The 23,787-nt window shown below is 52.3% G+C and overlaps 1 protein-coding gene across 1 annotated transcript in view; it reads right to left on the bottom strand.

Annotated features, from left to right (window-relative positions):
- TCERG1L (transcription elongation regulator 1 like) overlaps positions 1-23,787 on the bottom strand; it is a 127,408-nt gene that overhangs the window by 21,223 nt on the left and 82,398 nt on the right. Inside the window, exons 5-6 of the mRNA XM_086378192.1 lie at positions 18,150-18,219; positions 1,860-1,995 (exon numbers count right to left, since the gene is read on the bottom strand). Coding sequence (XP_086234318.1) covers positions 1,860-1,995; positions 18,150-18,219 — 206 coding nt within the window. The remainder of the gene's footprint in view (positions 1-1,859; positions 1,996-18,149; positions 18,220-23,787) is intronic.

Below are 23,787 nucleotides of genomic sequence, written 5' to 3' on the forward strand. Positions count from 1 at the left end.
GCACACACACACAGAGACACATGCACGTACACTCACAGAATACACAGAAAGACACACCTATACACTCATGGCACACAGACACACATGTGTATACACTCATAGCACACACAAAGTATACACTCACATAACACACAGAGAGATGCACATATACACTCATGGCACACAGACACACACATGTATACACTCACAGCACACACACACAAACACCCACAGACACACACATGTATACACTCAGAGCACATATACACACACATATATACACTCACAGAACTCACAAGAGAGACATACACATATGCTCACGACACACAGATAGACACGTGTATACACTCACAGCACACACACATGTATATACTCATAGCACACATATATACACTCACAGAACACACAGAGAGATATACACAGACACACATGTGTGTACACTCACAGCACACACACACGCACCTCTACACACGCACCTCTACACACAGCACACACACACACACACACACACACACACAAAGATACATCCCTCACAAGAGCATCAGCTGCTTCCAAGGCCATCCCATTCTACAGGATTTTGTGATGAAATCACCTCTACATCTTGAAAGAAAGAAGAAAGTTGCATGGGAAGGGATTCTATATTTGGCAAAACTAATACAATTATGTAAAGTTTAAAAAATAAAAAATAAAAAAATTAAATTAAAAAAAACATCATTTTAACCTGGTAAATATAACTCTTAAAATCATGTTTTTTAAAAGAAGCTGCCCTCCGTCCACATCGGGAACAGGTCCTGTGCGTGTGAGTTCATGTGCCCCTAGGCGTCCTCATGACTTCACACTAAACATACGGCATTGCCACTCAGATCACAAGCCTGCTTCTCCTCCAGGTCCTCGCGCCAAGGGCTGTATTTTACTTTTGAGTGTGTCTCCAGACAGATAAAGCGACGCACACATTAAAATTCATGGTGCAGAGGAGACGAGGGGCCCCTCGGAGTGCGGCTGAGATAATCTCCTTCTCCTAGTTCTTCAAGAGCTCACACCGGCTCAGCTCCGGGGAGCCTGTGGGCCCCGCCTTCCCAGGTGCCAGCCCTGCTCAGACTCTCCCCAGGGGAGTCAGGGTCTCCACAGACCACCCTCCCCTCGGTTCTCGGCTGCACCTGCTCTGGGAGGGGCCTCCCAGGAGGCAGCCTGCCCTGGGTGCTGCCTGCAGAGGGAATTTGCTTTTGCATTGCCAAGGCCACTTACAGTGTTCATAATAATTATCATTACACACCAGCTCCCATCACTGCCTTCTGCGTTCGGGCTCATCCTACGAAGAAACCCAACTGGGTTGAACTACTGTATCAGGCTCATTTTATACCCAAAAGCCAAACCAGGAAATAAAAGTCATTGGAAGGAGATTCAATTATAAAATGCGTGTCCCCCTTCAATTCAAAGGTGATTCAGAAGTCAACAACCATGAAGACATCCCACCTGCACGAAACCCACTGGGCTGACCCAGAGGGGTACGAGCCCCTCCCTGAGTGAGGTCACCGCAAGGGTGTGTCTCGTGGAGGGCTGGACGTCAGAAGCTGGCTGGGCTCCTGCAGGAAGGCCATTGACACCAACCAGCGCTGCATCCTGCGTCCCCTCCGGGAGACCCACATCTGCTCACCTCTCAGCTGCATCCGTGGACAGGTGGCAAGAACCGCCCTGCGACGCATCGCACCCCCCAAAGCCTCGCTCCCTCCTAGGACTGGTCCCTTTGCGTGTCTTTTGGCCCCTGAATGTCCTGCACGCAGCCTATCTACAGCTCGGTGAGGAAGGGGACGTGGTCCTGGGGGGGCGATGGCCAGTTCGCCCCCCACCCCGCCGAGGCAGCCACGGTGGGGCCCCCTTACCCCTCTCTCCAGAAGCATGTCTCGGAAGTGGGTCGCTCGCTCCTCCAGCGGCAGAAGGATCTGGGGCAGGGGTGTCTTGGCACCCACGTCCTGTCTCTCCGCCTCCTCAGCACTGGGACTCACGTGGCCTTCCGTCCTTCAGGGCACAAGATACAGAGAGTCAACTGAGACTTTGGAGACCCACCTGATTCTCACTGTGACCTTTCAAAGCCCTCCGGGCCCCTGGAAGGACCAGAGTCTTTGAACACTTTGCAAAGCACAGCTCAGATGAGACTTGGCTCTTGGGATACAAACTGCTTTGCTGCGTTTGGGGCAGAAAGTGGAGACCAAAGCCCCGACAGGACAGCACGGCCGGAGGGAGACCTCGGTGGGGCCTGAGGGTTGAGAGCGCTCAGAACGGCCTGGGAAGGAGGCCGAGCGGCCCCGAGGCTTCCCCGCCAGCGGCCACTGCCACCTGAGCGGACGGAGCCAATCTGTCACTTGGACCAGTCACTGCATCTTGAACCTGGTTCCACTTTGGCTTTTAGAGATGACTTGACTTTGAACAAAGGCATGGAAGACAGTCGTGGGGAAATTATTCTATCTACACCCAGAGGGCAGAAAGCACTGTCTGGGGGTTTAGCCCAAAAGGGAGGATTTAGTGACGGCAGTGAGACAGGACCACACCCTGGGGACTCTGCAAAGGACAGGGAGAGCTAGGTGACCGTGAGCCCAGGGGTGGCCACAGGGAGGAAGCAGGACCCAGCGTGGGCACGGCCAGGGGCCAGGCAGGGCGGCCCAGAGGAAGGAGAGAGAGTCCCCTTTTGTGAATCAGCGACCCGGTAGCTCGCATCATTTGTCTAACTGCCCATCTGACGGGGGTCCTCGTGGTTCTACTCCTCGTATTGGAAGCACCTGGAAACCTCCCTCTACCACACCTTGATGCTCGCTGCTGGAAGAAAGCATCTGACCAAACACACACGGTTACTCCCACCTCCTTCCCTCCTGTTCCCTGACACGGCCCTGCCTGGGAGTGGTCCGCCCAGCACCTCATCCTCAACCAACCTCTTCCCATCTCCTAAGGTGCCGACTGGACCCCTGCTGCCCAAAAGGCATCCTGGCTCTGACACCCAGACCCCTCTGTGGGTACAGCCACAAAATTAAAAGACGCTCCTTGCAAGATAATCTATGACAAACCTAGACAACATATTAAAGAGCAGAGACATCACATTATTGACAAAGGTCTGCACAGTCAAAGATATGCTTTTTCTAGTGGTCATGTATGGGTGTGAGAGGTGGACCATAAAGAAGGCTGAGCGCCAAAGAATTGATGCTTTTGAACTGTGGTGTTGGAGAAGACTATTGAGAGTCCCTTGGACTTCAAGGAGATCAAACCAGTCCATCCTAAAGGAGATCAGTCCTGAATATTCATCTGAAGGACTGATGCTGAATCTGAAACTCCAATACTTTGGCCACCTGATGCAGAGAGCTGACTCATTAGAAAAGACTCAGATGCTGGGAAAGATCAAAAGTGGGAGAAGGGGGTGACAGAGGATGAGATGGTTGGATGGCATCACCGACTCAATGGATGAGTTTGAGCAAGCTCCAGGAGATGGTGAAGGACAGGGAAGCCTGGTGTGCTGCAGTCCACAGGGTCACACAGAGTTGGACGACCTAGTGACTGAACAACAACTCCTCCACCCTCCAGGACCAGGATTGCAGGCAGTGATGTCAACAGGCCAGTGCAACTCTGATCAGAGGCCACCTTTCCCGGAAGTCCTAAAGAGAAGTGCGCTGGGAAGCACCATGACTTCCTCGCATCCTGGGTGCTCACAGGTCCAGAACAGCGGGGCACGTGCATTTCAAAAGCCCGCTGCACCCCAGGAATTGCGGGGAGAGAGGCACGCACACCATGCATGTCCGGGTTTCCTGATGTAGGTCACGATCAGGGCTCCCCAGGTGGTCTGCTGCCAGGGGGGCCTGTGGCAGCGTCTGCAGACATTTGTGGTTGTCACCACTCGGAAGGTGCTCCCAGCACGTAGGAACAGAGGCCAGGGCAATGCACAGGAGGCTCTGGGCATGTCTCTGTCCCCACATTTGGGAGGAGGAGACAACCATCCAGGTCACAGGTGCTAAGTCGCTTCAGTCATGCCCAACTCTTTGTGACCCTATGGACCATAGCCCAGCAGGCTCCTCTGTCTGTGGGGTTCTCCAGGCAAGAATACTGAAGTGGGTGACTATGCCCTCCTTCAGGGGATCTTCCCAACCCAGGAATCAAACTCGAGTCTCTTACGTCGCCTGCATTGGCAGGTGGGTTCTTTCCCACTGGTGCCACCTGGGAAGCTCCATTAAGTCATACAGTCATTTAACTACCCAGCCAGGGCAGTCTCACCTCCTGACACCCACCAAGGCTGCAGCTTCTCCAGCTCTGACCAGGGTGCCGTGAAGACACGCAGGTTAGCAGTTTGGGACTTGCTAGGGGCGTGGAATATATGTAGCATGTGCTACATCTGACAAGGGTTGCCACGCATCAGGGTTATAATGTGGATTAATCCAACCTCACACAGAATGTGCAAAGAAAAACAACCTGCTTGCTCAGCCCATTAGGGAATCTTATTTATAAACCAACAATTTCAGAACTTACATTCTTCGCTTCTTATGCCATTATGTGGAATTTTGAAAAAAGAAAATTGCCAGTGGATTTGCCATTGTATCACACTCCAAAGGGTATAATTAGGATTTCTTTGTAATAAATTTTCATTAGTTAAAAATAGAAGTGTGGAAACAAGTCTTGCATTGTTTTAACTCGAAACAAGACTAATAGGAACATGTGATGATTGCAGATTACAGCTTTTTCCACGAAGTATTTTGTTCAGAACCACTGGACGCCTTCCAGACCGCAAAGCAATCGGTTCAATTAGAGTCAATCAAAAGCAAAGCAAACTTGGCTAAAAATATTTTTTACATCCTAAGTCTGAAAAGCTTGGTACTAAAAGTAAATCCTAATACTGAAAAATAGAGTAAAGTCAACATCATACGGAGGGTGAGAGGCGTTGCCCCCAGGGGCCCGGCTGGGTACCCGGGCCCTGGGGTGGCTGTGTGGGTGGGGACCACTGCAGGGCCGGGGTCTCCTCGCTGCGAGGGGAGGGGCATGTCCCCTGCCTCCTGCACCCCCTTGGGAGACAGGGGGCCAAGCCCCGCCCTGAGCTCTGCCCTCTCCTGCTCCCATTCCGCCCCTTCCCCAGAACTGCCTCTGAGCTCCAGCAGCTGAACCGCTCATGAGACGTGTGTCAGGGCTTTCTGACCCTGCCCGTGAGCCCAGGACAGCACAGGCTTCCGGTGGATGCTCGAGACCAGACGCAGTACAGCAGGATTCCAGAGGCAGCAAGTTCTTTGGCAGACGACGGACTTTCCTGTGTTTATCTGGTGTGGAGGTACTCGGGCCACTGGCCTTGGTACTTCTGTCCCTGCCTGGAGGCCGTTCTTGGACCCACAGACTCGCCTTTTCTGCCTCCTGAATGGTTCAGCATGGCCATTCTGGGGTTGGAATGGTCACCTTGGCGAAGAAATTATGGCCACAGACCAGCTGCCTGTTACAGTTCAAAGGAAAGTGTTTTTTGTTTTTGATTTTGTTTTCACTGTCCAGTCTATGAGGGGAGGTGAGGAGAGAGAGAAGGAAGAAAAGAAGGGAGGAGGGGCGGAGAGAGGGCGGGAGAGGTTGACTCAGAAGGCGGCGATCTTCGCAGCAGCCGACAGTGGAGGGTGCGCTTCTCCAGATCTAAGGCCCCTCCCACCGACTCAGCATGCACACCTGCCGCATGGGGCAGGTGAGGGGAACACGCTGGACCACGTCTTTGGAAAACCAGTTTGAACAGGAAGATCCCGACACGCCTCCATCTGTGATGCTAACGTGAGCCTGTTTTTCAGTCCTGTTGAAATATTTAAACATCTTGATTCTGCCATCAGTTTATTAGCTCTGTCTCCCAATTTTGCAGTCCCCATAGATGTGATAAGCCGGCCTCCTGCACCTCTGTCCAATTTGTTCATAAAAATGTACAGCAGGAAATGCCAAAAGCAGATGCTTCTGGCGGGTCCAACCAGCCTCTCCCTGCAGGTGACAACCTCCCTTTCCTGCTGCTGATGAGCAGGGGCAGGATGGCCACCGTGCCCACCAAGAGGTCTGGAAAGCCCTGGCTGGCAGGAACTGTGTCTACTCCTGCCACAGCCATCATCTGGGGCTTGTTGCTCCGAGGCCCAAAGGGTTAAGGGTGGCGTGTCCTGCGGCTCCTGCTGCCCAAAACCCTGACTCGCTCCTCTGCCCCTCCTCGTGCCTGGCCAGCGGGTCCACCAGGGTGGGGTCCAGGTCCCTGGCAGCTGACATGAGTTCCCTGCCAGGGCATGGAACATGGACATGTGGTTATTTATCCTCAAGATCCCGAGGAGCTGAGATCCATAGGCTTGCATCTTCCTAAATGATTCCTGGACATAAAACAACTCCTGAATGCCTATTTCCTTGGCGTGCCTTTTATGATTATTCATTATTCCAGGTGGGGCACCAGATGCCAGATGCCGCCTGAGGCGAAGGACAGAGATAAGGAGCACAGCGCGGCCCAGAGACCCTGCAGCCCCATCAGAGGACGCCTGATACTTGCTGAAAACACGGTCAAACCCTCTCCTCCCACTTTACTTGCACCTCATTTAGTCCTTCTCACAACCCTTTGAGGCTCATTTTACAGCTGGGAGAACTTAGATGAGGCATGTAAGTTCCTCAGCACAATGACAGGTCTGAAAACAGTGATGGTGATGGTGACGAAGCTGATGGTGGTGATGGTGACGAAGCTGATGGTGGTGACGACGGTGGTGATGTTGTGATGGTGACGTTGATGGTGATGTGATGGTGATGGTGTGATGTTGTGATGGTGATGATGGTGTTGATGCCGATGGTGATGGTCTTCATGATGATGGTGATGCTGGTGGTGGTGGTTATGATGGTGTTGATGGTGGTGGTGGTGGTGGTGATGGTGATGCAGCTGATGGTGGTGATGGTGACGAAGATGGTGGTGACGATGGTGGTGATGGTGATGATGGTGCTGATGTTGATGATGGTGACGTTGATGGTGATGTGATGGTGAGGGTAGTTATGTTGGTGTTGATGGTGGTGGTGGTGGTGGTGGTGATGGTGAGGATGGCGGTGACACGACAGTGACAATCACGGTGATGACAGTCATGGTGATACTTCTCCTTCATTGTCTCTGGCGCTTCTGACGATCCCCACCAACCCTTCCCCAGGCTGGGTTCCAGCCTTCTGTTCAGCCGGATGACATCTCATCTTTTATTTAATTTAATCGATGGGAGAATCTGTTCTTTCCTCTGGCAAAGAGGGCTAGGAATTTATCATCAAAATGCTGCCAGGCTGTAACTCCGATGTGAGACATGATATAAAATTCTGCAGGAATCAAAGTTTCTGTGAATCTCTGCCTTGTGGGGCCTCAGACACTCTGTCATGTGGCTTGTAACAAATGGTCTTCGGATGAGGCCAACTTGGAAAGATCTGTGTTCTCTAGTTTTTAGCCTCGCTGTTGTAGCGTAGGAGGGTGCCTTTGGCTGCTGTCAGAAGACTGGGCCATCAGTCAGGTGGTCTCCAGGCCCCTGGCTGGGCTGGGGTGCAGGGCACCAGCTCAGCTGGCACTGCCCACCTACGTGGAGGTCCAGACTCAAAGCCAACGCTGGCATTGAGGAGGATGCCCCCCTAGGATGGAGTCATGGCCCAGGGTACATCCGGGCTCTCACCCCAATCAGGGAGCCATGGGAGCTGAGCAGGAAGTGCTGTCCCCAGCCCAATAGAGCAGCCCTGCTCCACAGTGTGCAGGGACAGGGCCATGACACGGGAGAGATGGGGCCATGACACGGGAGAGATGGGGCTCTAAGATGGCAGGGATGGGGCTCTAAGATGGCAGGGATGGGGCTCTAAGATGGGCAGAGATGGGGCTCTAAGATGGGCAGAGATGGGGCTCTAAGATGGCAGGGATGGGGCTCTAAGATGGGCAGAGATGGGGCTCTAAGATGGGCAGAGATGGGGCTCTAAGATGGCAGGGATGGGGCTCTAAGATGGGCAGAGATGGGGCTATAAGATGAGCAGAGATGGGGCTCTAAGATGGCAGGGATGGGGCTCTAAGATGGGCAGAGATGGGGCTCTAAGATGGGCAGGGACGAGGTTCCAGGATGGGCAGAGACGAGGCCCTGACATGGGCAGGGACACAGAACCCCCTGGAGGAGAAGGCTGAGGCCTCCAGGCTGTGGCCTGGGCTGTTTCAGACCTCAGGTACTCCTCCAGCCGGAGTTCACTGCCCTCTGCTCTGTCTGACTGCTGACCGCTGACTGCCTGGCTAACCCCCTCATGCCCGCCCCTGCCCTGCTCCCCTCAGCCCTGCTCGTCCTGCCCTGGCCCCACCCCCAACCCTCGATGCTGTGACACCTGCCCGGGAGGGGCTCTGGGGGTTACGGAGCTCCTCTCTGCTCTCTGGAGGCCAAGCAGCCCTTCCACGGGGGTGACCACACTCACCCAGCCTTTCTGTCCACATGCTCAGAGCGCTGTGAACCAGGAGTCACGCGGGTGGAGGGAGGGGATGAGGAAGTGAGCAGACCCCCCATGACCCCCGCCTCCCTGAAGCCCGGTCAGCGTGGGCCTTGGGAGGGATGGAGGGTTGCCAGCTGCAGGCACGCTTGGTCTCGGAGGCCAGCGTTCCTTCCTGGGGAGGCCGCCTGGGAAGGCGTGTCTCCGTGCCAGAAGGTGGCCCCTCTGGGGTGTGGAGGAGCTCCTGTGAGCAGCAAGAGCAGGCTCCCCAGGTCCAGAGACAGGCGACCGTGCTGCTGGAGAAGGCCCGACCCCACATCTGCCCCCAGCCCGACTCTGCGGGTGCTACATGGTCGTCTTAAGGGCTCGTCAGCTAAAGCTGAGAGGACTCCCTGGAGATTAAAGGTCCTCAGGCGGGTCCCGGACCCTGTGCGGCCGCCTCCCTCATCTGGGGACTCGCACTGGCAGCCTCAGTGCACCAGCGATGTCCCCCAACAGGTGACAGGAGACACTGCCAGGCCCACCAGCGTCCGCCCCACTGTGCCTTTGGTAGGCCGTTTCTAGCCGCATCCGTGAGGTCACCACGCTCTCAGCCCTGAGAAGCGGCCGGGGGGCCCTCAGCCTGAGGGCTTGGGGTGCATCTCACAGAGGCTGCTGTGTCACTTCTGTCCCAACAACAGCGAAACCCAGACCACCCTCCCGCCCCCGCTGGCTGCAGCCAGAGTCACCTGCGGGGGCCCTGGAGGACACGTGACGACCTGATCGCATCTGTCATATAACACACGATGCTTAGGGCTGCCTGTCCTGAGGCTCAAGACCAAACAGACCTCCTGACATGAAATGCAGCGAAGGATGCTTTTTAACCTATCCGAGTCCTCACACAGAAGTAGGCAGAGCTGTTAGAACAAGAAGCCTGCAGTGTCCTCACAAATTATGGGGCGAGGGGTCCCCAGAACTTACACTGTGAGCAGGGCACCAAGGACCCTCAGGGCGTTTGCAGCCGTCCAGAGAAGCTGAGAGGAGCCAGAGGCCCATCCCAGGGCCGTGACCCCAGGAGCCTGTGATGCCCTGGACGGAGGAGCAGCCGCTGGCTGTGGCCTCTGAGAGCGGGGACACTGAAGCTGGAGGCGCCTCTGGGCTACTGACTGCGAAGGGGCCAAGGTGACCCACGGGGGTCAGTGAGCAGGGTGCCCCTTGCAGGATAAAAACAGGGATGAACTCAGAGAAACAGACGCGAGCATAATCTTAACACTCCTTAGATAAGATACCAAGGAAAGGGGAGAGGCGTTCCGGGGAACGTGAGGAAGCAGAGGGCACAGTCACACCGCGCGGTGGCACGAGAGGAGGCGCCAGGGCCCAGAGCCAGCAAGGCCGTCCTGGGTCTCCGTCCTCCTGCAGCCACTCCATCAGGTCACTCCAGTCCACCTGGGGCTGCAGCGACGGTCACCGTCTGGCCCCACATCAGGTCACTCCAGTCCACCTGGGGCTGCAGCGACGGTCACCGTCTGGCCCCACATCAGGTCACTCCAGTCCACCTGGGGCTGCAGCGACGGTCACCGTCTGGCCCCACATCAGGTCACTCCAGTCCACCTGGGGCTGCAGCGATGGTCACCGTCTGGCCCCACATCAGGTCAGCGAGAGAACAGGAGGAGAACACAGCCTAGACGAGCACACAGGCAGAAGAAGCGGGAAGACAGCCCCACGCTCCGATGAAACTTTACCTGATTCTTTGAACAGGAGCTGAAGTTTTCAAAGAAGATGGTGCATGCTATGAAATAGCAGCACGTATCAGAACAGACAAATTCAGTGGGAAACGGGACATTGGACCAAAGAAAGATAGGAAAGACATCCCAGAGATCCAAGAAATTGGAAATAAAAGGGGACGAAACACTTTGGGGGCCAAGCAGTGTACTTGGCGTCACCAATATGGAAACTCAAAGCAATGAAATAGAACAAACATTAAAAAATAGTTCAAGGAAAATATCTTTACATAGAAAAGATGCACACCTACATTTTGAAAAAGTGCACATCCTACCTGATAACTACCCAAGAATCACCAAGACAGAGACACACTCTGTCTCTTACAGGCTAAAATTAAAAACGAAGACGGATTGAAACGTACCAACTATGTGTAGATCTAGGGATTGATAATGAATTTGTCACTGCTGGAGAACGGTGCCAGAGAAACGACACAGTATTTTGAGAATCAGTATTACAGGGAGTGAGTGATGAGTGAAAGTCGCTCGGTCGTGTCTGACTCTTTGCGACCCCATGGACTGTAGCCCGTCAGGGTCTTCTGTCCATGGAATTCTCCAGGCAAGAATACTGCAGTGGGCTGCCATTTTGTTCTCCAAAAATTAAAGGGAAGGAATCAATAATTTACTTTGGGTATTCTGTTTGAAGTACACCCCCAGGGAACCAAATGGTTTATGAAGGTATGTTTTGCTTTATAAAAGTTGTCAAGGTACTAAATGCAAATGAGATAATATAATTGAAACATTAGCATGAAAAAGTCCTTTTAGAAAGAAAGGATGAGGGCAAGTCACCTGCTCACATCACAGAAGACAGAGGATCAGACATCAGATGCCTCTTGACAGAAGGAACTCAATACGACCGTGAAGGATTCTTGCCCAAATACTTATCGAACTCAAACTCATACAGCCTCCAGATCTGCTAGAGAGTTGCAGAACCTACCAGGTCAGAAGAACCAGTTACAGCACAACTTGGAGATCCAGTGATATCCACAAGCCAAGGTCCAGACTGTGGGAGATTTCACAGTTAAGAAGAAATTCTGATGTCTTTAAAAACAAATGAAAAAAAAAAAAAAAGCTGGAGCAAAAGGGAACAAACCTACAGATTAAAATAAATTTAGGAGAGAGTCACGGAGAGCTGTGTACAAACAATCTTGACTTGACTTGAGAAATAAAGTTTTCAAATAAAACAGTCAAGGAAATCTGAGCAATGTCTGAGAAGCTCTTTGATAACAGTAAGCTGTTTGTTAATATGTGTCGTTTATTTTTTAGGTGTGACTATGATTGCTGTTAAAATGTCTTTATAGTTTCGTCATGTGTCCTGATATATTTACAATAGCTGGGGTTTGCTTCAAAATATTCCGAGTTGAGGGGTAATGAGAACTAAAGGTGATCAATACTGGCCTTGAGATAGTTGTTGAAACTGGGAAATGTGTATCTGGGAGGGTTAAATAGCCTGTTCCATTGTCACATAGAACTTTTCCATAGTAAAAGGTTAAAAATGGGCAAACAAACTTCCTCATTGGGCGTTTGGGGCCATTTGCTCTGTGCTGGGCCTTTCCCCGCGAGTATCTAACAGCTGGATGGACTCAGAGCCACGGACTGGCCCCGCCCATCATCTGAGGATGTTTGCTGTAGTAGAAATCGTGGCGGCCGGGCCTGTTGGCTGTGCGGGCTGCCTTTCCCCTCCGCTCCCGGGTCTCTCCAGCCCCTCCCGGCGCTGAGAGTACATCTCCCATTGTGCTCCAGCCAGACACCCGCCCTCCTTCCCTTTGCAGCAGTAAAGGCCACCTCCTCTACCTGCCTCGTGAAGCTGAGCGCACGTTCCAGCAGGAGGAATCACAGACTTGAACAGAACTGAATTATGAATTTATAGTTTAAGGGACTTCCCTGGTGGCTCAGACGGTAAAGTGTATGCCTGCAATGCAGGAGACCTGGGTTCAATCCCTGGGTCAGGAAGATCTCCTGGAGAAGGAAATGACAACCCACTTCTGTATTCTTGCCTGGAAAATCCCAATGACGGAGGAGCCTGGTGGGCTACAGAACATGGAGTTGCAAAGAGTTGGACACGACTGAGCGACTTCAGTTTCTTTTTTTTCAAACCATGAATTACCATAAAGAGCGGAAATACATTCTTCCTCATGGGAGATGAGAGGAGAGACTCTCCTAGATGACTGCACACTTACTACTCCAGGAGCATTTGGGTGTGCTCTTGACTGCTGAATGGAGCCCCCGAAGAAGAAGATTCTGCAGCAGACACCCCCCATCCCGGTCCGGCAAGAGCAGACAGACCTGACTTCATCTCAGAGCCACGCGTCTGCTGCCAGAAAGCAAGGGCCCCGGGAACGTCCCGCCACTCTCGTCGTGTCTGCTACAGGGGGATTCACGATACCCACTGAAGGCCAAGTGCTTACTGAACGCCAGGGTCAAAGGCGGGGAGAGGCAGGCTGAGATCTGATAAAGGGCCAGTGAAGAAGCCCCAAGGTCAAGAGCTCTATTAGAACTGATTCCAGAGTGCAGTGGTCTCCTGGTGGCCAGATTTCAGCTTTACCTCCATGAGGGTGAAAGCTTCACAGAAACTGGGAGCAGAACTTGATCCAGTCACTCAAACTCCAAGAAACGACACCTGCTGTAGTGAGCCAGGGGGTGATGTGTGGGTCTCAGGATTTATGCTGACGTCTGGTCTCCCTCTCAGAAAGCCACAAGTTTCATAATCTTTTTCGGGGAGGAAATAAATGCCAGGGAATATTGATGCTTCGATCTGAAAGGACAAACTAAAATCTCATGGCAAGTGACCTACGTGCACACAATCTTCTCGTAGCCAGGCATCCATGGAGTGTCCGTCGGCCCAGGTAGGAGGCCCCGAAGACTCAGGGTGCAGGCTATTCACAAAACTGCAGGGCTCTCGAGAGAAACAACTGGTTGACTAGACTCATGACCTGTGTACAAGGTAGGAGCTCGAGATGCTTGTGTGCACAGTTGTGTCTGACTCTTTGTGACCCCATGGACTGTAGCCCGCCAGCCTCCTCTGTCCTTGGGATTCTTCAGGCAAGAATACTGGAGTGGGTAGCTCTGCCCTTCTCCAGGGGATCTTCCAGATCCAGGGATCGAAGCTGAGTCTCCTGCATTACAAGTAGGTCAGCATAGGAAAGTGGATATTAAGTCATTGTCCATGCAAGTCTGAGGCCACAAAGAGATGCACAGTGTCCCATCAATCTGATTCTGAAGAAAACCAGACTCCGCACTCGCATTGGAGTGCAGCTCATTCTCTTGTTTTCTTGGGTGTTTTAAAGATATAGTTTTACAGCAATCTTAATTTGGAGTCACGTGTTTTCTGGCACTACCTCATAGCATGCAGAGAAGCCATGCTCGCACGTTCTCAGTAGCTAATTTTTGGGGGATTCTGGAAACCCATGCATGTGGAAGTGAAAGGGCTCAACTCGTGGTTCGTATGAAGACAGGGTTCAGCACATTGACCCCTCCTCGCTGCCCACACTCGCTGACCATAGCCCTTGCACTGGGGTGGGGTACGGGCAGCATAAACATATACTTTGTTGGAGTATAAAAAGAGTGTTTCCTTTTCTCTCACGCAGTTGACTCTCTCTAGGTGTGGGCTTGATTTGGGGACAGACTCAGGGGTAGTGGCTGCAAAGCCTCCAGACACTAAATTATTTTGTCTTGTCCTGTCTTTTGGGTGACGGTGTTGCTTCTTTCAACCTAGACAGAGGCTCTCTGACCCAGAGTAGGATGCAGAATTGCAGCTCAGTCCAGGGGACATGCTTTGAGTGTGCCTTGGCCATCTTGGTTTGTGAAGAGGAGCATAATGGAGGGTATATTTGGGGAAAACAGAAAAATGCCCCCAGGAGAACTTCTTGCTAATTTCACCCTCTTCAGTCTCCAGATACAGCTGTAGATGATCCCATGGAAGCGCCTGTTTGATGTCAAGGTTTTACTCTACAAGGTCAACTTCTTACCTCCAAGGCCATCAACTGGGTGTCCTCAAAGTTTACCGCAATAAACAATGTTCTGGGATTCCCTGCTGGTCCAGAGGTTAAGCATTTGTCTGCCAGTGCAGAAGCCTCGGGTCAACGCCTGGTCCGGGAAGGTCCCTCATGCAGGTGCAGAAGCCTCGGGTCAACGCCTGGTCCGGGAAGATCCCTCATGCAGGTGCAGAAGCCTCGGGTCAACGCCTGGTCCGGGAAGACCCCTCATGCAGGTGCAGAAGCCTTGGGTCAACGCCTGGTCCGGGAAGATCCCTCATGCAGGAGAACAACCAAGCCTGTGCACCAGCTCCTGAGCCTGTGCTCCAGAGTCTGGGAGCTGCAGCTTCTGAAGCCCATGAGCCTAGAGCCTGTGCCCCACAACAAGAGGAGCCACTGCAATGAGAAGCCCACACACAACTAGAGAGGAGCCCCACTAACCGCAAGTAGAGAAAGTCCGTGTGCAGCAGTGAAGACCCAGCGCAGCCAACAACACATAAGTAGATAAATTTAAAGAAAAGAATAATGTTTCCAGCCGAGATTTCTTTGGGTCACTTATAGTAAAACACTTCTATACCAAATGGCATAAAAACATAAATAAATTTCTAAAGCTGTGGGGCCAATGATATTTGAAAACTCACAAGAGCAATTTCACCCTGTCCTGCTATGGAAAGCCATTAATTTAGCAGGAATCCCTTGGCTCAGCAACTGGCAAAACCCGGCACATGGAAAAGGGGCTGGGAGACACGCGTGCCACCGGCAATTTCTTCTCTAACACGTTTTGTGGATAATCTCATTCTAGTTTTTAAACCAAATGACATACTTTTGCTGAATCCTTCAAATAATTCTACTCAATTATTTGAAATAAATTCTAAGTTCTTTAAATAGTGCATTTGAAAAACAGGTCTGAACTATAAAAAAACCGTCAGGTGGGAAACCAGCAGAACCTCCGGGGCGCTGCACACAAAGGGGAGAGGCAAACAATCAATTTCCTGGTCCCAGGGATGCGTGCAATCGTGCAGCACAAACACCTCCCATGAAACAGTAAATAACAAGCCGTCTGGAACGGCACTCACCAGTAGCTGAAAATATTTGGGTAATTTGAAAGCTTGTCACTGTGACATATTTCTCTTCCCAGGGAATGTTAGGAAAAGTATCATTTGGATCTGAATTATAGACACAGCTGATTTAATCCCATTTGCATAATAATGTCCAAAATGCATATGAACGGGCCAGGATGTACAAAGGATGCAGGGAGCAGGCAGCAGCGTTCAAAACCTGCCTCGTACTTTAGAGGCCAGGATATGGCAGCTGCAGTCATACTTGGCAGGAGCATTTACGTGCTTTTTGATAAGAGAAATTACATCACACATACAAAAGGAAGGTCAAATGGACTGATTCCGGCAGGTTCTCTGGAGCCTGGCCTCTTACTAGTTAGGCCAGTATCTGCTACATAAAAACGCACAAAAGCAGATAGACGCTTGAGGAGTCCTTGGGTGTATGGCAATGACCTTCCCCAAAGGCACAAAGAGGCCAAGAGGATGCCAGTGTCAGCCCACCGGTGACGAGCTCTGAGCCAGGGAGCAGGCCCGGTGGGGAGGGAGCTTCAGAAAAAGCCCCACAAGGGCGAAACTTCACCCAGAGTGAGCGCAGTTTGTGTAAAACGGCCCAGAAGTGAAGGATCAGGACTGTCAGAACATTCCAGATCCTGAGTCCAGCCCACAATATTCACTGAAGCCTTTTCCTCCCGAATCTCAGAGGCAGAACAGAGCAGAGTGACCTGGGGAGTGAGCCCTGAATTGCAGAGGGAACCGGGTGTCTGGGCACTGCCCTCACACACGGAACCTGTGGGCCCAGCGGGCTTGGAGACCCACAGTTGCTGAAACTCCATGAAAACACCTGTGATGGCTTCAAAGTCAGTGCTCAGTCATGGAAAAAGTCACTGAGATGATGAAAACAGAGATGAATGCTTTGACGCTACTTAAAAGCCAAGTGTGCAGAATCTGGGGCCGGTCCCATAGACAAATGAAGAGAACTGGACGATGCGGGAGGACTGCCCAGTTCCCTGGGGCTCAGTGAGTCTTCCCTCCCGCGAAAGTTTAAAAACATCCCATAACGGCTAGATTGCTATTTCTCTTGTGCCTCAGGAAGCTTGTCTTGTTTTTAAAATTATATGCATTTATTCAAGATCACAGAGACTGACGCAGCTGCCGCAGGGTCTGAGCGCAGCAATAAAGCGATCACAATTTGATTCCTGTCCCGAGCCCTTGACGCCAGCGAAGGTGCTCGGTGTCCGTCCTCTGTGGCCTCTGCCACCCCTAAAGTGACTGTTTAAGGACAGGACCTGGGGGCGCGAGAGCACAGAGGCCTGTGGGGAGGTTGGGGTCAGCCCTGCCCCAGCGCCGCAGAAAGTCCAGCCAAGCCGCAGCCCCTGATCTCCGTCAGCTGGAGAAGCAGGCCCTGCCTCCCACCCGGGCTGCCCCCTGGACCAGTGGAGGGCACTGCTTACCCTGCCCTGGACTGCTCTCACAACCTTCTGGCGCGTCTGCTTGGCATCAGTTAAAGTGACCATAAACCCACACTTGGTCAGCAAAATCATTCTGAGGGGTGCTCGTGGGAAAAGGCCAAAGATACCACAACAGAAGGAACAGGGGCTCTTTGTTATTTAGCCACCCAGTCGTGTCCAACTCTGTGACCCCGTGGACTGTAGCCCCCCGGGCTCCTCTGTCCAGGGGGTTCTCCAGGCAAGAATACTGGGGCGGGTTGCCACTTCCTTCTCCAGGGGATCTTCCTGACCCAGGGATTGAACCCGCGTCTGTCTCTGTTTGACAGGCAGTTTCTTTCCACTGAGCCCCCAGGGAAGCTCCAGTTGCGTGGGTTTGTGGCTACTCGGGCCGCCATCAGAGCCCAGCCCTGACCCCAGGCTGCTGGCCCTCTTCCCCAACAGGGGTGCCCTCTCTGCCCCCCTCTCCCACCGTCCTTCCCCAGGAAACCGCAGGGCAAGGACAGAAGAGCTGAGAACGGGCACCGCCTCCGGGGCGAGATCACATCTCCCTTCATTGCTGCGCACGCCTGTTGCTGGAAAAGTCTTACCCCACCTAGGGCACAGTTTAAAAAAGAAGACACGCAGTGCCAACACCCTGACCGCTGCTCTGGGACTCCTGCCGCTGGCCTGGGGTGCCCCCGATGGGAGCGGGCGCTTGGACCCCTGGAACAGGACTGGATGTGCCGCTGGGCGGGACGCAGCCCACTCTGCAGGGTCATCGGCACCACGTCTGCTCAGGAAGTGGGCTTGCGGTCCCTTTCGACGCCCCTCATCCTCCCTGCCCTGTGCCTTTCATCCACCTGCCCTTCCAGGAACTCAGACTCACAGACCTCGAATTTTACCCCTTTGCCTGGAAGTGAGTAGGGAAGGGCCACAGACCGGCCTTCCAGGAGGGCTAAAGGGGGAACAGCCACCCCTGGCTTGAGGGGAGGCCGATCTCCTCCCTTCTGTGCTGTGCCTGCAATGGGTCGTAAAGAGCAAACTTGGGCGAGAACGTGTTCTCCGGGCGCCACTGTGGGTCATTGGTCCTCACCCAGGCGTCAGCCGCCTCACTGATGACACGTCTGATTTGAGTTGAGAATCAACCTGAATGGAGTTACTGAATGCAGACCTGGTGGAGTTACTTTGCCCAAAGTCTCGAAGCCGGCAAGCCACAGAGCCAGACCTCTGACCCAGAGCTGCAGGAGCCCCGGCCCACCCCTCACCCAGCACACGGCCCCACACGGCACCTCGATGGCTCCGTCCACTCCTCAGGGCCCCGGAAGCAAGGCCAGGGCTGAGCATGGGCCCAGGGAGGCCGCGGAGGGAGGTGCCGTCCAGTGTAGACTCGGGGCTCCCAGAGTGGCTGGGATCCCCCACCCTCTGTTTGGGGTTGAACCCGTTCCTGGCTCAGTCAACAGAGTCAAAATGATACTTTTCTTTCTCAAGGAAAGACGCACAGGGAAGGGCCTGGTCACCTACCGATTCCTCTTGGTTTTCACATCTGGGTCTTCCCTGCTGTCTTCAGAGCTCGATCCATCGCTGGGCTCGGCTGAAAGAAAGTCAGTTTGGTACTGTCAATACAGAGCTCGCAGCTTTGGCAAGCCACCAGGAAGCACCTCTTCCAGCAGGCTCAGCTTGAAATTAGGAAAACGGATTTCCCTTAAAGATGGACCTCAGTCCTATAACTATGCTACTGGGCTTCCCTTAAAGACGGACCTCTGTCCTGTAACTATAATAACTATCCTAGGGGGCGTCCCTTAAAGATGGGCCTCCATCCTATAACTGCACACTCCTTCCATACTTCAGCAGGAGAGAAATCTGTGCTGCTCTTGTGCACAGAAAAGTCATCTCTAGCTGCTGGCCGTGGAGAGGCTGTCAGACCCTCCAGAAGGGTGGGCGAGGGAGTGCATCCACCTGACCCCACCCCTCGCAGGACACGGGCCTGGACCGGCCCTTCTGTCCAAGCTGCCTCCGCGTCCCTGGGCTTGAACTGCAGACCCAGGCTCCCCCTCTGACTCCTGCAGTGAAGGACCCGGGTTCTCTGCACACAGCCTGTGGACCGCTGCTGTCTACGTGTCTACTTTCTAAGAGCCAGATTGGTTTTGAAGTCAGGTCCCCTCCTTACACTCTGAAGAGGCTGGCCCTGTAAATGTTTGATGAGCTTTTGGAATGAAAAAGTAAAAGGTTCTTGGGTGTTTCATATTTGTCTCCAAAAGGAAAGAGGAAAAATGAGTATAAAGATGGTTCCAGAGCGTTATTATTTCGGTCCTGACAGGCTGAACGATGCCCAGACACTCCCTGGCATCACAACTGCCTGCTCGCCTGCTTTTCATTCTGCGTCTGTCGTCCCAGGAAGCAGCCTTCTCGGAAACTCGTCCCTGGCGGGCCCGGGGACAGGGCTGGACCACCGCCCCCACCGCAAGGCTCGAACCCACGTCCTTCCTGAGGAGGCTCTGTAACAAGCTCGTAATGAATGTGATGTTTATGGGGAAATGTGAATATCCTCGACAGAAAAGCCCTCCACTCCTTTTCTTTTCATAAAACCCAACAGTCCTCCATGCGCACTGACTGCAATCCCAATAATGCCTCCAGCTCCGGCCCCAGCTATTCTCTGGCTGGCTCTCAGTGCCTGGTGTGGGGCTGAAACAAGACGAGGAGATGTGGGTCACGCCCTAGAGGTGCCCAGCGAGCCCGGTCCACCCAGCCTCTGGGTTCTGGCGGCCTCTTCCCGCCAACGGCCTGTCCACTCCAGACCCTGCCCTGCCCAGCGTGGCACAGTCAGCGGACCCAGGAGACTCCCCTGGCGGGCGCCTGAGCCCAGAGCAGGGCCCCCCAGCCCTGGCACCAGGGACACGCGGGCTGGACGACAGGGCATCCTGTGCCCCGCAGGGTGCTGAGTGGCATCCCTGGTCTCCAACCCCGGATGCCTGGTGTCCCTGCCAGTACTGAAAACCACAAGTCTCCAGAAACCACCCAAACTCCCCCCTAGGAGACAGAGCGTCCTAGCCCCCGGCCCTGTTGAGAACCAGGGGTCTAGAGAAAGACCCTCGCGAGAGCAAAGCTAACAGGAGGGGAGGGGCCCGCTCCTTCTCACCCACACTCTCTCCCCACACTCCCGTCTGTGGCCCCCCAGTCACATAATTCAATGACAAAGACAACGCACACGTCATACGAACGCACAGCAAAACAAACGGCCAACCAACCAGTCGAAGGGTTCAATTTCTCTCATAATTACAGAAATGCCAGTGGACACAATGAATGGTTTTAGAAGCTTAAGGTTGGGTGATCTACAGTGCTCATGAGAGTAGCAGAATCTATCAGCAGGCGTGTGAACTGGCCCATCTTTTTGGAGGAAGATTTAGCAATATCTGTCACAATGTGAAATGCATGTACCTTTCGAACTGGTAATTCCAATACTATGAATTTATACAATGAAAGTACTCACAAATGCTCCTGAGATAAGTATATGCGTACGAAGGTATTCTTATCAGTATTCTGTGTGTGCATGAAAAACCAGTGACCTGGAAGTCCACCAACTGGAAAGACCTGGTGGAGATGTCGGAGTCCAGTCAAGGTGGGCACGGGTGCGAAGGGAAGGGCTCAGAACTCGTGCATGCACACGTGCTCAGTCGCTTTAGTCATGTCTGACTCTGCGACCCCATGAGCTGTAGCTCACCAGGCTCCTCTGTCCATGGGGTTCTCTGGGCAAGAGTACTGGAGTGGGTTGCCATGCCTTCCTCCAGGGATCTTCTCAACCCAGGGAGTGAACCAGGATCTCTTGCGTTACAGGCAGATTTCTTTACCACTGCTGCAAACTGGGAAGATAGCCATAGTGATGAGAAGCAGAAAGCGGAGCAGGTCAATTCCTCAGCCGTTCTATTAAAAGCACACGTACACACAGACATCTGCCTGTCTTCACAATACATTGTTTTGTGCGTTTAATGGACAAGGAAGGGCACGTCCATTTGTGAAAAGGTGGAGTGAACAGGATAGTTGAAGCAGGTAGTCAGAGGTCTTCTTAGTCTGAGAGAATCACGTCTCCCATTCCTTTACAACGGCTGCCCTCATCCAGGGTCAGGTGAGCAGGGGAGTGTGAAGCACTGGTTTCTGAGGCAAACTGCTTTGAGAAGTGCTATTCCGGTCTCTCCTACGTCCTGGGCCTTGAAGGCAGAGACAGGACACAACCGCTTTATCGGCACTGATTCGGGGGCATCTAGAAACCTGAACAAGCCTTGGCCCTGCCCATCCAGCAAACTGAAGGCGAGTGTTTACAAAGCATCATTACAGAGCGTTACGGATCCCTGTGGGGCCTGCACGCCGGGCTCTGGAACCTTCCATCCCATCATAGTTCAGTTCAGTTCAGTCACTTAGTGTGTCGGACTCTTTGTGACCCCATGGACTACAGCACACCAGGCCTCTCTGTCCATCACCAACTCCCAGAGTTTACTCAAACTCATGTCCATTGAGTCAGTGATGCCATCCAACCATCTCATCCTCTGTCGTCCCCTTCTCCTCCTGCCCCCAATCTTTCCCAGCATCAGGGTCTTTTCAAATGAGTCAATTCTTCACATCAGGTAGCCAAAGTGTTGCAACTTCAGCTTCAGCATCAGTCCTTCCAATGAATATTGAGGGTTGATTTTCTTTGAGATTGACTGGTTGGATCTCTTTGCAGTCCAAGAGACTTTCAAGAGTCTTCTCCAACACCACAGTTCAAAAGCATCAATTCTTTGGCGCTCAGCTTTCTTTATAGTCCACCTCTCACATCCATACATCCATACATCCTACTGGAAAAGCCATAGCTTTGACTAGATGGACCTTTGTTGGCAAAGTACTGTCTCTGCTTTTTAGTAAGCTGTCTAGGTTGGTCATAACTTTTCTTCCAAGGAGCAAGCATCTTTTAATTTCATGCTGCAGTCACCATCTGCAGTGAATTTGGAGCCCCCCAAAATAAAGTCTGTCACTGTTTCCACTGTTTCTCCATCTATTTGCCATGAAGTAATGGGACCATATGCCATGATCTTAGTTTTCTGAATGTTTAACTTTAAGCCATTTTTTTCACTCTCCTCCTTCACTTTCATCAAGATGCTCTTTAGTTTTTCACTTTCTACCATGAGGGTGGTGTCATCTGCATATCTGAGGTTATTGAGATTTCTCCTGGCAATCTTGATTCCAGCTTGTGCTTCATCTAGCCCAGCACTTCTCATGATGTACCCTGCATATAAGCTAAATAAGCAGGGTGACAATACACAGCCTTGACGTACTCCTTTCCCTGTTTGGAACCAGTCTGTTGTTCCATGTCCAGTTCTAACTGTTGCTTCCTGACCTGCACACATATTTCTCAAGAGGCAGGTCAGGTGGTCTGGTATTCCATCTCTTGAAGAATTTTCAACAGTTTGTTGTGATCCACACAGTCAAAGGCTTTGGTGCAGTCAATAAAGCAGAAATAGATGTTTTTCTGGAACCCTCTTGCTTTTTCTATGATCCAACGGATGTTGGCAATTTGATCTCTGGTTCCTCTGCCTTTTCTAAATTCAGCTTGAACATCTGGCAGTTCACAGTTCATGTACTGTTGAAGTCTGGCTTGGAGAATTTTGAGCATTACTTTGCTAGCGTGTGAAATGAATGCATTGTGCGGTAGTTTGAGCATTCTTTGGCATTGCCTTTCTTTGGGATTGGAATGAAAAGTGATCTTTTCCAGTCCTGTGGCCACTGTTGAGTTTTCCAAATTTGCTGGCATATTGACTGCAGCACTTTCACAGCATCATCTTTTAGGATTTTAAATAGCTCAACTGGAATTCCATCACCTCCACTAGCTTTGTTCATAGTGATGTTTCCTAAGGCCTACTTGACCTCACATTCTAGGTGAGTGATCACACCATTGTGTTTATCTGGGTTGTGAAGATCTTTTTTGTATAGTTCTTCTGCGTATTCTTGCCACCTCTTCTTAATATCTTCTGCTTCTGTTAGGTCCATTCCATTTCTGTCCTTTATTGTGCCCATCTTTGCATCACAGGGTACCTGGTAAATTCTGTCAGTGAGGGATTCTCTGCAGGGATGACCTGTCTACACTTACCTGCTTTATGCTGGGTCCTGTTACAAGGGCTAATCAGAGTGGGTGCCAATCTGATAATGGCGTTAACAAACAAGAAGCCTGGTTCATTCTTTGTGCGGAGGAGGCGCGGGTGAGGCCACCAGCTGGTGTCAGGGTGTGGACGGAACACAGGGCAGGTGATGGCCAGGGTTCCTCCCAAAGAGGGGCCAGGTGATCTGCATGGAGAGGTACCCTCTCGCCCGCCAGAATCCTTGTGGATGAGCGGTGATGCTCATCCTTGACTCTGTGGAACAACCAGCATCTGCGTTGTCAGCGGTCCCAGGTCTGGCCAAGCACCGGCCACCTGGCCCCCTGTGGCGTGGAGAGTGATGCGTTGTTCCTGGGCAAACAGCACTTGGGAAAGTGACCCTTTCACAGGTCACAGCTGTGTTTACTCACAGGCACGGCTTCATGCCCTTCTTGGTGAAATGAAAGTCATCGTCAGTGTATATCTGCCTTGAATAAAAACGGCTGAAATGTTTACAGTTCAACTGAAGCCAAGTGACATCCTGCCAAGTCTATCACGGGTCGGGACAAAGCAGGGTGGAAGTGCCTGGCTCCCCGCACCCAACTTTTCTGTGTCAAGCAGGAAGCAAAATGCTTACCAGAGCCCCTTTTAATCTAATGCGCATAAGACATCTGGCCAGGCTGGCCCTCCTTAGATCTGGAGTCAGACTCTCCACAGTGCAAATTCCTGGTCCCCTGCTCGATAGGAGTGTGACCTTGAGCAGGCCAAATGGTCTGCTTTCTTTAATTCCCTCTACTGTCAAAATAGGCATAAAGACAGAAGATTGCAGACCAATGGCCTCCAAAGAGGTCCACACCCAAACCCTGGAAAAGAAAGTGAAGGTGAAAGTCGCTCAGTCATGCCTGACTCTTTGTGACCTCATGGACTACACAGTCCATGGAATTCTCTGGGCCAGAATACTGGAGTGGGTAGCCTTTCCCTTCTCCAGGGGATCTTCCCGACCCAGGGATCAAACCCAGGTCTCCCACATAGCAGGTGGATTCTTTACCATCTGAGTC

Source organism: Bos grunniens, chromosome 26 (genome assembly GCF_055505025.1).
Source record: "Bos grunniens cultivar Pamir isolate PY7600 chromosome 26, Bosgru_T2T1.0, whole genome shotgun sequence".
Taxonomy (NCBI): domain Eukaryota; kingdom Metazoa; phylum Chordata; class Mammalia; order Artiodactyla; family Bovidae; genus Bos; species Bos grunniens.